We start from the raw sequence: 14,197 nt of genomic DNA, 5'->3' as shown, positions 1-14,197 counted from the left end.
AAACAATATTTATGAGACTCAACAAATTTTGGTGGATACATAAGTTCCAAATATGCATCCTATTTATAATCATAGGATCACATCACCTTATACTAATCTTTCGATGTGGGACAATTCTACTATTTATATGTAGTATATTCACTACACCTACTTATTTTCCAATGTGGGACAAAACATACTAAAAATTATACAATTTTACGTATTAAGAAGTACACCATCTTTAACATGTGCAAATAATATGAAATTTATACTCTAATGATAGCATTTTTTAAAACAAAGCTAATTATATTATTTTCATAATTTTTTTAACGATATTTTTTTGCCAAATGAAATGTAAAAGTTTGATATAAAAATTGGAAATATCACTTGAATATAATTTAGGAAATATACATATTATAATAATTAAAAGATTTTCCACTTTATTTTTTACATCAAAAATTATACTTTCCTAAATTGATTTTTGATGATGTGGACGCTCTCAGATCGCTCGAAAAAACTCTCTTTTATGTATATATATATATAGATGTGAAATTTAACTCTCTACCAATTTCTCCTCAAAATCTCATGAGAAAATCAATTATACTCTATACACTCTTTATTTCTATACGTAAAATTTAAGTGCACAATTACATTATATGGTGAATATTCAAATACCTAAATTACATCAAAGGAAATCTAAACGTCTTCATTCATCTCCTTCAATGTCGACTTCTTTTTCTCAAGGTAATCAATTTGCAGTTACTTGCTTACTCTTACATTGAAATCTAAGTGAAGCTATGGATTTTTCTTTTATAAATTTGCATTTTTTTATCCTATAGTTTTATTGAGATTGTAGCTACATAATCAAGCTCATGAAAATATTTGGTGCCTTTTAGAGAGAAATGATGGAGATAAAGATGTAGTACTTGCAGGAAAAATCGTATTTTTTTACCTTTGTTACGAGTGAAAAGACGACTTATTTTATTGGTGTTGATGAAAGTTGTCATGTATATGACTGAGTGTAAGGACTAAGGAGTGATAAATGGTATTGTATAATTTAATTGTATATAGAAATTATACGTATAAAACCAAGAGTGTATGGACTATGGAGCAGTAGTTGATTTTCTCATGAGATTTTGAAGAGAAATTGGCAGGGGGTTAAATTTCATCTTTAGTTAGACTTACGGGGGTTAATTGCCACATATGAAAGTTAGGGGGCTTGATTGCACCATTGATTAAACTTAAGGGTCTTAATTGCCACTTTCGCGAAACTTTTATGTGTATATTGCTTACTTACCTATTCCCTCTGTCCCGCTCATTTGTTTACTTTTAATTTTAGCACAAAGACCAATGTAAGAGAAGAGGATATAATGACAAGTGAACCAAATTGCTTATCAAATACATTCCCAAAATAAAAAGGTAAATAATTGACTGAATAACCTAAAATAAAAATGTTAAACAAATGACCGGACGGAGGGAGTATATAACGAAGTTTTGAATGATTTTATACGGAGTACTCCGTAGTTTTTTTTTTTTAAGACGGATTATGTAGTTGAACTTTGGATGAAAGAAAAATTGGACCAGATCGATATAAGGTTTGTAATTTTTGTGGGATTAAGAAAGCCAATTACTACGACTCTACGAGTACTATTGAATTTGAACCTTGGGGTTGATTAGGATGATTGATTTTATCATTAACTAAATTAAGATGTAACTCATTAGGGTGAAATATAGTGGTTAAAATTTGGATAAAATTTTCAGTAGATTCAGATTCAAGTCTCCCCAAAAGTAATTTTGTGGAGCATTTTTGGTATAAGTCCATGCCTTATAGATTTCGAGCTTGTCACCATCGAGTGGCTTACCTAGTATGACTTACCTGATATACGTGATTTACAGGTTATGCTGCGCTTGGTAGGGAGGTCTGCGGATCGATCCCCCACAACTGCGATTGAGAGGGGTTTAAATACCGTAATCCTTGTACACGCCCCGAAATCCGGATTAGTCGGCCCAATGTGGTTCAGATTACCGGATGGTTTAGACCAAAAAAAACAGGTTATCACATATACCACAATTATTAAGCAGATTAGATTGATTTTAATAATTACGTTTTCATTAATGCATACACATTCATGATTTTGTTGATTTTTGAATTTATTTCACACATTATTTATGTATACTCGTTGTATAAAAAACTAACTACCTCTAAAAATACAATTTTGGGATATTCTCTCTTGTACCCCTCAACTTTTTCACTTTCTAAGATGTGCCCCTCATTTCTTGCAAAAAAAACTTTGACCGTCAATAACTCTTAGCTACAAGTTCAGAATATGATAAACTTTTTTTTTTTTCAAATTGACCGTCTTTAAGAGGTATTCAGTTTGAAAAAGAATTCACTGATGTCTCAACTCGTAGTCGAAAATTATGGTCGGTCAAAGTTTATTCGTTAAAAAAGCTTTGACGAACCATAACTACCGGCTACGAGTTAAAAACACGGTGAATTTTTTTTTTTCAAATTCAATGCCTTGACGAGATAATTGGTTTGAAACAAAAAAATTACCGTTTTCTGAACTCGTAACAGAGAATTATTGTCGGACAATTAATTTTTTTGAAAAACAAGGAGTACACCTTAAAAAACGAAAAAGTTCAGGGATACACTAGAGAATAACCCTAAAAATTTTAAGTAAATTTACGTACCACTGTTCTTTCTTAACCAACCAACTAAGGTTATCAAATCCACTAAATTTTAGAGTGTTCGTTGCGCAACATCTACAACAATATTGAGGAGCCTCTCCTTGCTGAGACGTGAGAATTGAGAGTACTACTCTCTCTCTCTCTCTCCGTCCAGTCATTTGAACAAATAATTGAGACTGGGAGATTATCAAATATATATCACTTCAACTCTACCAAGTAAACTAAATCAAGAGACATTTATCAAACTATAATATAGAGAGAATTTATAAAATTACTTATGCTAATAAATTGAAAATATTTTTCTTGTTCTTATGGAAAAGTTGTTAATGTTAGTTTGGGTATGATTAAGTACTCGGCAGTCGGCACTACACCTAATTTTAAGAGACAAAATCTAGAGTTAATTTGGTTTGGATATGATAACCGATAAGTTAGTAAACCGCTTTAATAAAGAATTTCACAACATCAAATTGATAAACATACAGATCTCCTATTTACTAAAAGAATAGGCAAAACTCCAAATTTTCCCGCCTAAAACATATTTTCTAGAATAGTGCTTGGTATTTTTAGCATATACTAGGTTATAGATGGACATAATCTTTTGTATTTAAATATTTATATCATTCAATTTTTTCACATTATGCAAAAATTTATCTCCGGTCTTTTTTATTATAAAGATTTTTTTTTTAAAGAACTTTATGATAAAAGTTCATTGACTCTTTATGATAAGAAGTTGCGGCTAAAAAATATGGTATTAGTAAATATTTGTAAAATAACATCATTAATTTCTCGGTAAAAAAAAAAACAAAAAAAAAACCTTTCATAAAAATACTCATTTCATATCTTCTTACGATTTAAATTTTTATTTCTCAAATAAAAATACAATGAGAATCATGAAAAATAAATGAATTGTCAATTTAAATATTATAAATAATACACTGAAAAACAAATTCTATAGAAAGCCCTTGGATAGAAAAAATCATTAAAACAAGTTGAGAAGTTTATAAAATTAAATTATTAGCTTTGTGAAAAAAAATCATTACACATTTAAAATTCATGACATTATTCAATTTTCTTTATTAGTTTCACAGTTCAATTTTTTTTCTCATCAAAATATAATGACGTGAAATATGAAAAACTAATGAGGTGTTAATTTAACATAAATAAGTAATACAAAAACAAAAACTCTATAAATAGCGCTCATTCATTACGCGGGATCTAAACTAGTTTACATATAAATCGTATGGACATAAATATTCGCTTGAATGAACATAATTCATTCTCTAATCTTTGGCAAAAGTTACGTGGGGTTTCAACTTATACTACGGAGTATGATTCAACACAAATTCTCATTTGTGATGGACAAAATCCGACACTTTAAAGAGACGTGAGACAAAGGGATAAGTAGGAGGATAAGTGGGGAGGGCAAATGATGAGGGACTCTGAGATATCGCTTTGAAGAGACCGTAACAAGCAAGCTTTTTTGACGATTCAATACTAACACAAAACTTGTCGAAAAAAAAAACAAAAAAAATACACGAATGTTACATACACTGTACAAGCTTGGTCAGTGGCGAAGCGAGGTGTGGGGAGGGGGAGGGTAGCAGAGGCGGCTGCCCCCGCTGACGTTTGAAAATTTCAAAAATTTTAGTTTAAATTTTCGAATTTTTTCGAGGCCCTCTTATAATATTACTCTTTCGCCCCCGCTGACTTAAAATCCTGGCTCCGTCACTGAGTTTGGTCCGTAGATCGGTAAATATGAATATGAGACAATTTTTTTTAATCTCTAGACATTTTACTTTTTAGAATATCTATTATTTTACCCGTTGTAAATTAGGACGTACATATTTTTAACAAAAACTTGTGATTTAACAAAACTAGAAGAATGTAATGAATAATTTCTTTCAATTTATATGTTGATGTACAAGGCAATAAATTATCCGTAATCGGGATTTATTTGACAACTCCATGTTAGCGCACGAATTAGTCTATTACAGGGCCAATTTGTCACCCCGATGCCTTCTCAAAGTAAATATTAAAAAAGCTTTTGACTCAGTAAACAAGGATTTTTTGGCCTCGTGACTTAAATTATTTGGCTTTCCAATCCGGTTCATTGGATGGGTCCTAGCCTGTGCCACGACCACTTATTTCTCGTTAAATATCAATGGAAATGTTATGTGTTTCTTCCAAGGTAAGAGAGGCCTCCGCCAAGGGGACCCGTTATCTCCTTACCTCTTCACTCTGTGCATGGAAGTTCTTTCAAGAATGCTACGCAATCTAGCCAGGAACCTAGGTTTCTCTTTCCATCCTAAATGCTCCCGACTTGGATTGTCTCATCTGGTTTTTGCGGATGATCTCCTTGTTTTTTCTCGAGGTGATGTCTCTTCTGTCAGGGTTGTTAACGACTGCCTTCTCAATTTTGCCGCTATCTTGGGACTTCAAGCTAATCCATTGAAGACTTGCATTTATTTTGGAGGAGTCTCTCAACATGCTAAAGAGGAGATTATTAGTAGCACTGGTTATGTGGAAGGCGACTTTCCGTTTAGGTATCTGGGGCTGCCTCTTCACTCCTCCCGCCTCAGACATGCTATGTTTCACCCACTCATTAACAGAATCCGAGCGAAAATTATGAATTGGGCTAACCATTTACTCAGCTACGCTGGGAAATCCCAGCTCATAAACTTCGTCATTTTCGGACTCAACAATCTTTGGGGGGCTTGTGTCATTTTACCCAAAGGATTGTCAAGAAAAATTACAAAATATGTAGGGAATTTCTTTGGGGCATCGAGGAAGGTAAAAAGAAGATAGTTTTTAGGAAATGGGCAAACTTTTGCCTTCCGCGAGAGGAAGGGGGGATCAATATAAAGGAAATATTAAGTTGGAATAAAGCCCAAATGATGAAGTGGATATGGAAAATCCATCACAGGCCGCAGAATATTTGCGTTTGTTGGGTTGAAGCCTATGTTCTCAAGGGGAGAAATTTCTTGTCTATTCAGTACTCTGCCTCCCGGTTATGATACTGGCACATTGTCTTAAAATGCAGGGACGCCTTCGTTTCTCTGGTTCCTAACCACCTAGAGCGAGAACATCAAATCGATAACTTCAATGTGAATGCTCTCTATAACCTTTTCAGGCCCACAAGAAGATTGCTTCCTTGGATTCGTGCGGTATCAGAAGGCTTAGCCTTGCCAAAACACCGATTCATCGCTCCTTTGGCTGCACAAAACCAGCTCCCAACGATCGACAACTACCAACTCAGAGGTTTCATGTATGTAAATAGATGTGCCTTGTGTGAGAGAAGCACTGAATCAGCTGAACATTTATTCTTTTCCTGCCCATGGTCTGCTCAGCTCTGGAAGGCCCTTAAGAGCTGGCTCTCACAGCCCGCTATCTCGTGCAAATTAAGAGACGTCCTCCATTAGAGCATTACCCACATCAAAGGCAGGGCTTTGGGGAAACGCATGACTAGAAGTGCTTTGATAGCTGCCATTTACCACACATGCATGGCAAGAACACAACCTTAGGATTTTTGGTGGCAAAAGTAGAACTCCTATTGATGCAGCCAAGCAAATTTAGTATATCCTCTTAGTTCGTAAAGCTCACCTTGATTACTTGTAATTTCTTGGTCCACTGTAAAAAGGGTTTTGTTTTCTAGGGGATTCCCTTTTCTCCAAGGTAGGATGTTTTAGGAGCTCTAGGATCTATAACTATATTTTTTTGCCCATTTAATAAGAAGATCCAAATTCCCCTCACAAAAAAAAAAGAGATAAATTATCATCATGATTTCCATTCAAGGTGACAAACAAACTAGCAATGCAACATTATTGCAACTATATCTAACCAATTTAGAAGAATATAATAGATCATTTCTTTCAATTTATGTCTATATATACTAGGAAACAAATCATCATCATGATTCTAATCTAATTTTTGTTAATCAAAAATCTCCATTACATAATCGTTAATTTCATTCTTATATATTAAAATCTCCAAACCACCATAAAAAAAATATAAACTTCTCATAACTCACACAACCATTATTAAAGAAAACACAATGTTGAAGTTTTTGTTAGTCATATTAGTTACTTTGTGTGTTACAAATCAACAATTTGTAACCGGATTCACGGTGTTCCCAGCACGCTACTATGTCAGAATGGAAAATGGGTTAACGAAAGACCCCCTTGAAATTGAATGTAAACGTATTGTGAATACCGATATAAAAGAAGATCTCGGGGTTCAACATATACTTCCGGGAGGATTCTATGCCTACAATTTTAAGACCGCATTAATAAGAACAACCTATCCATGTAACGTTACTTGGTTTAATCATGGTCGTCTAACAAATATGACAGCATTTGAAGATACCGCACCCTTTGAGGATCATGGTTGCGGGGGCCGTCATTGCACTTGGAAATTTGCAGAGGATGGAATTTACTTGTTTAATCTCCAGAAACAAAGATACATCCGTCATGAAAATTGGGATAAATGGAGTATTTAAATTTAATGTCTATGAGTATATCACTTTCTCTATGTTGTGGACAATAATCTTTGCTTACATTTACATTATTATATTAATAAGGTTATAATGTTTTTAGCAACACATCGCTCATTGATTTACTCTACATCAGACTAGAAGAATATAATTTTATATTTTTGTTATCATAAAGTTCTTTCTCTTAGATATCTGTCTTTATAAGGTTGAAGGTACTTTATTAACTTAACATTATTTGTCGATTCTTATATTATGGTGTTGTTTGACCTGGCTTTTAGAAGTGCTTTTTCATTGAATAAGCATAAGCTAGACCAAACAATCAATTTTGAAGAAGTTAAAACAACTTCTTTTAACCCCAAAAGTCAATTTTGAGAGTCAGAAGTAGAAGCACCAATTTGGTGGTGCTTTTAGCATTTACTTTTATTTTATAGATTTTTAATGCATAAATGACAAATTATATGTTGTAAACATGTCAAAAAAAAGTAATACTTATTAATTCATATTTTTTTCATTCTCTACAAATCGAGACCCATCTTGATATACTTTTCAACAAAAAAATTCGTTTTTCACCCGCTTATGTAAAAAGCCTTTGTTGAGAAGTCGTTTTTTATAAAATGTTAAGTCAAACACCAACACTTTTATCAAGAACTAGCTTATTAAAAAACTCATTTCTAAAAGCAAAAACAGTTTTTCTAAAGCGAGGCCAAACATGCTCTAATTTTGTTTTAGCGATAAAATCAAGATCTTAATTATGAAAAGTTTATTGAGAGACCGTCTCACAGGAGGCTTATTGATTTTTTAAAAAAATTTTCTTTTTTTTGAGGAAAGAGTTTCTAAATATTTTTGGTAATAGTTTAAATTAGAGAAAAAGTTAAATTTTCGCCTTAAATATGTATTAATTTTTTTCAAATCGGATAACTATGATTATTAATTTCCCAAAGTACTTGTTTATTATGAGAACATATGGGTCAAAATTAATCATCATTCGACCACCAAAACCCAGATGGAAAACATAAGTTCAGGATAGACTATTGAGAGAGTAATTAGTTGCATGAGCTTTGTGCATGCCGAATTCCCCAATACAGCTAAATATCTTGTACATATAATTAAGCTCAAGGGAGTACAAGTTTAGAATCGGTTTTCATGAAGTTTACGCATGCTAAATTGGCCAAGTAAAGGCTTATATCTTCTACATATTTGGTAGCCTGTGCAAAGCGGCGGGAATTCATAATACTGAATGCTGAAAATCACATCTAGCAGCTGATATGCCGGAACAAGTCAGATTACTGCCTGATATTTAATAGCATGCTTTTCAGGCCTAATGCAAAGATTATCATGACATAATATATACCAGCATCGACTGATCAGCGGAAAAGTACGCTGGAGAAAAAACTTAAGTCATCAAAGCCACCATCCCGATTTGCAACCTAATTACTGCACTTTTAACAGATCAACAACTCTAGACACCAAATTAAGTACTGACAATAATAACATTTTTCACCAGGCAAAACATGTCTGGAAAAAAACGTAACCTACTGACTTTAACGGAAAAAAATGGGATTTAAGTATTCGGTTGAGACAAAAGGAGTACTATTTTCTTCATAGTTAACAAGCTGGCGGACCAGACAACGTTTTTCTCTCTACATAACCTACTACTATTACATAAAAGAAAGTAACACCTCAAGAAAACCAAGAACATATAATGGTGATCTAATGATACCGGGCGTTCTCAGTGGGTCTTATGTTACCTCATTTGTTGATGCCTTTGAGCTCTTGACGGATTGTCAACCCCATTGTGCTTCCTCTTCTTGAAGACAGAATCAAAAATGAAAATTAGTACGAGTACATGAATATCTTAGACCCTAGTGGCCTAGCCAATATCACAATTTATATCATTTTGCACCAAGTTTTCAGTACATGATACTACTAATATGTCTCACATTAATATGCCTCTTTTAAATATGAGCAGGTTTCAAAAATTATCTTTTTGCACCATGTTTTCCGTAAATGAAACTAATAATATGTCTCACAATATTATGTATCGTGTTTCTTAGATTCGAGTATAGGTGTCTACATGAGTATATATACTAGTATATGTATCCAAACTTCAAAGCATCAGATAATAGAAGGTGACTACTCCACATAGAATTAAAAAAACAGTAGATGCCTCTAACTTAATCGAACTTGGGACATGTCACTATAAGTCACTTGAATAGTTGAATACCATCAAGTAAAAAACCATTTGACTGCGTAAAAGGGCTACAAATAATTAAATAACAAATTGTTATCAGATGTCTCTTGGAAAAAATATAATAAGCTAGATATTCTCTCAAAACTGATGGCATCAAGGCTCGAACCCCAGGTGAATCGAACTTGGGACATGTAGCACTATAAGTCACTTGAATAGTTGAATACCATCAAGTAAAGAACCATTTGACTGCGTAAAAATGGCTACAAATAATTAAATAACAAATTGTTATGAAATCAGATGTCTCTTGGAAAAAATATAATCAGCTAGATATTGTCTCAAAACTGATGGCATCAAGGCTCGAACCCCAGGTGTGTAGGATGAAAACGGTAACTTGGTTGTCTTGAAGAACTTATATCACTAACAAAAAAACCGCTTTAAGTGGACATTTCAGGCAATCCGGGCGTATTCCTTCTTCCCAATCCGATCCCACGGGTCTGAAAATCGGGCCTATACTGAGCCCATTTTGCAAAAAAAAAAAAAAAAAAAAAAAAAAAATTGAAGCGACCCCATTTTGCATAAATGTTTATTTTTGCCATCATTTAAACAAAAGAATTGAGATCTAGAATAGTTTAAACTTCAACATATAATAGAGAGATGTTTGAGACTTTGTGATGTGCCTAAATCTTCAAATACCATATCTTAAGCTAACTAAACAATCTCTTCATCTACTTCTGGCAAGTGAGCTTCCAATCTTGTATTATTGCTTATTGGAACAAGTGTTTAGTTGGCAAGTGTCACTGTACAGATACCCTACCTATATCCTCAAGTGTCGTGTTAGGACTTAGGAGTGGGCATGGAATGAAAATGTTTCCGTTTGTTAGTAATGCACTAATGCCATTTACGTAGCTGAAAACCAGACCGCTGTAATGTTATTTTTCTATTCAAGAACCCCCATAGGAAAACGTCATAATTCCAAAATAACATTGTGAGAATGAGTTATAGATCCAAACCTTTTCTTGACGTTTCATGTGATCCTGGCCGTTCATCAGTGACTGATCTCTCTTCACGTCCTTAATGTCGTCGTCATCTTTGCCCTTGTTTTGATGGTTTTGGTCTTTGGTATCCCTAGTCTTATGCTTGTGCCTACCTTTATTCTTTTTATGATGCCGATCCCTAGACTTGGTTTCCAACTTTGTCATGGCAGTCGGAGTTCCTCTATCTGGCTGAGTAGGGTGCAAAAATAGTTGACTGATATTAATGCACAAGGTAAACAGAATACTCAACTCACCTTGCTCATATAAGAGGACTTCAGAAACTAAATGTGAAAAAAAGATTTGAATTTCACATTCACCGTTCGATAAGGGTGTATTTCCAAAAAGTATGCTAAACTTTTAATAAACAAGCATGTAAACAAAAAACCAATGCTTTCCCCGACATTACATTACGTGGTTGTTTGGTCACAGTGCAAATTCACAACGTTTCGGAAGTAGTATATCCCATGATTTTACATCTTATATTGAATAGATAATCTTTATTTGGTTGAACGCGCAAAATGGAACTTTTCATGAATGTTGAAATACCTAAAGGAACAACACAAGAAACTTCTGACATTATCGACGAATTGAAATTCATGTGTTTTTGTGTAATTGCGCAATATGTATTAAAGTTAACTTACGGTAGAGAGTCTAGCTGTGGCTGTTTCTTGCATATGAAATACATCTGCCAGGACATCTAAGCGAAATGGATGAACACTCCCCTTTTTGTCTTCAGGAAGCGCAAGATTCTCGGACAACTGGTCCAACTCCATTCCTGCTCCTTTTCTTATTTCCCTATCTCCTACCACATTTTGCAGGTATGGTGTCTCCGAAACTGACATGGGAAGTGACCTCTTGCAGAAGAACTCGTGAAGAGACTGAAGTTTGTAGTGATTGACGAGATCAACTGAACCTCCAAGCTCCTTAGGTCCTGGCATACAAGTGACATGTACTTAGCAGGAGATAGCTACAAAATGTACTTCATTGGTCTCCCCAAGCATCAGTGCAATTGCTTTAGACTGTCATTACTGAGAAAATTCACCAAATTGTCCCGACAATGATATATCTTCCATATCAACAATAACGAGAATGACGATGACAGTCATGAGTCATGACACAGCATAACTATCCTAGATCCGAAAAGATCACTATACCATAATACCAAGAAATGTAGGAAAAACTAATACAATGAAAGGCCTACGCTAATCCTACAATATCGGCGACAACCAATCTTGTTAAGTGATTATCAGCTTTGCCCTCCAGGATCTGACTAAGTATGCGAGTACAATCAGAAGCAACGGAAATGTGTATGCTCATAATCTAGCTAATAGGGCTAGAAAGTGAGTTGTCCTTGCTAATGTTCCTCATCAGCGTTGAAAATGACGAGATCCTAAAAGCGTGAGCTCAATCAGAAACTGAACCACAAATAAATCCCAACAAAGACAGAATTTATAAATCTTAGCTACAAAAACCTCTTATACATAAAAGCACAAGCTCTCCAAATAAGGAATTGCACAGCAATGTACCAGAGCTATCTACATATCAAGACTTCACCGAGCAATTACTCACACTCAACCAAGTATAATTAAGCTCTGCTATTAATTTATCACTGTTTTTAAACCTCATGAAGAAACTTTCATCATGAAGCTCTGATACACAGTGAAGGCATTAGGTCTGTCGCATACTTGTAAAAGAGAGGTAAGGCAACGCTGAACATTCTTAAAATCTTTACTAAAAATATTGCAAGCAACGACATGATGAAGATGTTAAAGACATCACTATCTACCAGGGAAAACATGAAAACTAGAGGTGTTTACTAGTTTAGAATTATTACAATGGGTACAACACATAAATCTCTTTGATAATAAATGCACAAATGCCTTTTTTGATGCATATCAACAGAAATGTAAATGACGATGACACGACATAATTATTATAGATCCAAGAAAGACCGGTATACCGAAAAGTTCCGTAATCAACATAGAAAATGATGAGCTCAAAGCAAGGAGGAGCTCAATCAGAAGTTTAACCTCGAATAAAATCCCAAAAAGGCAGAATTGATAAAATCACAGCAACATGAACCTCAATCAGTAAATAAAACACGAGCTTTGCAAATAAGGAATTGGAAATTGATGTGCCAGAGTTGTCTACTTTTCAAAACTTCACCGAGCAATTACTTACACTCAACCAAGTATCGTTAAGCTCTGATATCAATTTATCACTGCATTTAAACCTCATGAATATACTTTCATCAAGAAGCTCTGATACACAGTGAAGCCATTAAAATTGTGGTGTATACTAATAAAGGAGGTGTAGGGGACGCCCATAATTCAGTAAATATTTGCTAAAAACATTGCAATCAATGAACTGAACACGTCAAAGACAACATTGTTCGCAAGGAAAACATATTGTTAAACTGGAGGTGTCAAGCAGTTAACAACTATTACTATGGACAACATATCAAGTAAATATCGTAGATACTAAATGCATAAATGCCTATTCTTGATGCATATCAAACTTACAACAGAAAACCTTGTAATCACAGAATTCATCCATTAATAATAGAAATACTTATGCATCAAGGAGTCAAGTTCTTGATCAAGGACAAGTCGAATAATCAAGCCAGTTCCTATAAAGCAATAATAAATTACCGAGACAACCAAGCAACAAACATAGAGAATGTCGTTAATGTTATTGCCTTACCAAATCCAAACTTTGCACCCTTGAAGCTCATTATTGTCACTACCAAACACAGCTTTTCATCATCTGTTACAAACATGAAATGCAGAAGTAATCAATATTAAATCGATTACAAGCATAATATTTAGCACCACTATAGCAAACACCGAAACAGACAAAAACAAGCTTCATATAGCAAAAGAAACATCAAAATCATCAACAATAAAAAAACTCAACTCCCCTTGACAGCACCAACTGAAAAACAAGCCGATTTTCATGAGATTTTAGCTCCATTTTTGCATGACAATATATGAACTACCATTTTGCATCAGATTTTAGCTCCACTTCAATAACATAACCCTAACCCCCTCGGGTCCTCCCTTTCCCCAGGTGCTTTCGCGGAGCAAGCCGCCCTAAAGCAAATCATTCACTACAATCTTATACTCGAAACACCAGCATAAATGCAGCAAGTTTTGAGCTTTAGCAAAATCAATAATTTCCCCCAAAAAATCAAATAATCAAATTAAAATCGATATTCTACATAAATTAGCAGATTATCATTGCATTAAACACTATAATCAGAGTCAACGAATAATATCAATAAAGCATATTGACATTCATACAGCAACTATCAGCAATATGAGATAAATACAACACAACATAACCCATTTATGCAACAAATATAAAAATCGAACCTTTTATAACAAAACATGAAGAAAACATACATGGACAGTAATTAGTTCATAAAAAAAAACTACTCTCCGTCTCCATCATTTGTTAACCTCTTCTTTTATTCCTTTGTGATGATATAACAAACGATTGGGATGAAGGGAATAGAAACTATACACGGGTAATCAAATTAAATACATGGGTAAAAAGATGATATTGGGTAGAGGCATAGAGCAAATAAACAGTACCATTTGGTCTGGACCAAACCCGGACCGAATTATTTTGATTCCTGTGTTTCATTTTTTTGGTTTGATCTTGATCCGGTTCGGTCCAAAGACCAAATCAATTTAGTCCGACCGAATGGACCAAATTTCATACTTTTAATTACGCAACATTAAAATATTATGAATCAAATTAATATTACATCTTCAAAAGACATTATAAATTACATAACAACCCATCTAC

General features: G+C 34.0%; 1 protein-coding gene across 4 annotated transcripts; it reads right to left on the bottom strand.

The window, feature by feature from the left end:
* Positions 1 to 8,724: 8,724 nt before the first annotated feature.
* On the bottom strand, positions 8,725 to 13,984 carry LOC141592723 (putative mediator of RNA polymerase II transcription subunit 19b). 4 transcript variants are annotated; one of them, XM_074413502.1, is made up of 5 exons: positions 13,759 to 13,984; positions 13,088 to 13,150; positions 11,026 to 11,315; positions 10,361 to 10,573; positions 8,725 to 8,966 (listed from the first exon to the last, which is right to left on the bottom strand). In XM_074413502.1, the coding sequence occupies exons 1-5, from the start codon at positions 13,784 to 13,786 to the stop codon at positions 8,904 to 8,906; spliced, it is 657 nt and encodes a 218-aa protein (XP_074269603.1). In that variant the 5' UTR covers positions 13,787 to 13,984; the 3' UTR covers positions 8,725 to 8,903. The 4 variants fall into 4 exon arrangements, with proteins under 4 accessions (XP_074269603.1, XP_074269604.1, XP_074269605.1 ...); XM_074413503.1 differs by having other exon boundaries at positions 8,725 to 8,963; XM_074413504.1 differs by having other exon boundaries at positions 13,789 to 13,982.
* Positions 13,985 to 14,197: the final 213 nt, after the last annotated feature.

The sequence above is a fragment of the Silene latifolia genome, chromosome 7, assembly GCF_048544455.1.
Source record: "Silene latifolia isolate original U9 population chromosome 7, ASM4854445v1, whole genome shotgun sequence".
NCBI lineage: Eukaryota > Viridiplantae > Streptophyta > Magnoliopsida > Caryophyllales > Caryophyllaceae > Silene > Silene latifolia.
The sequence above is the reverse complement of the archived record's forward strand: the minus strand, read 5'-3'. Positions and strand labels throughout refer to the sequence as shown.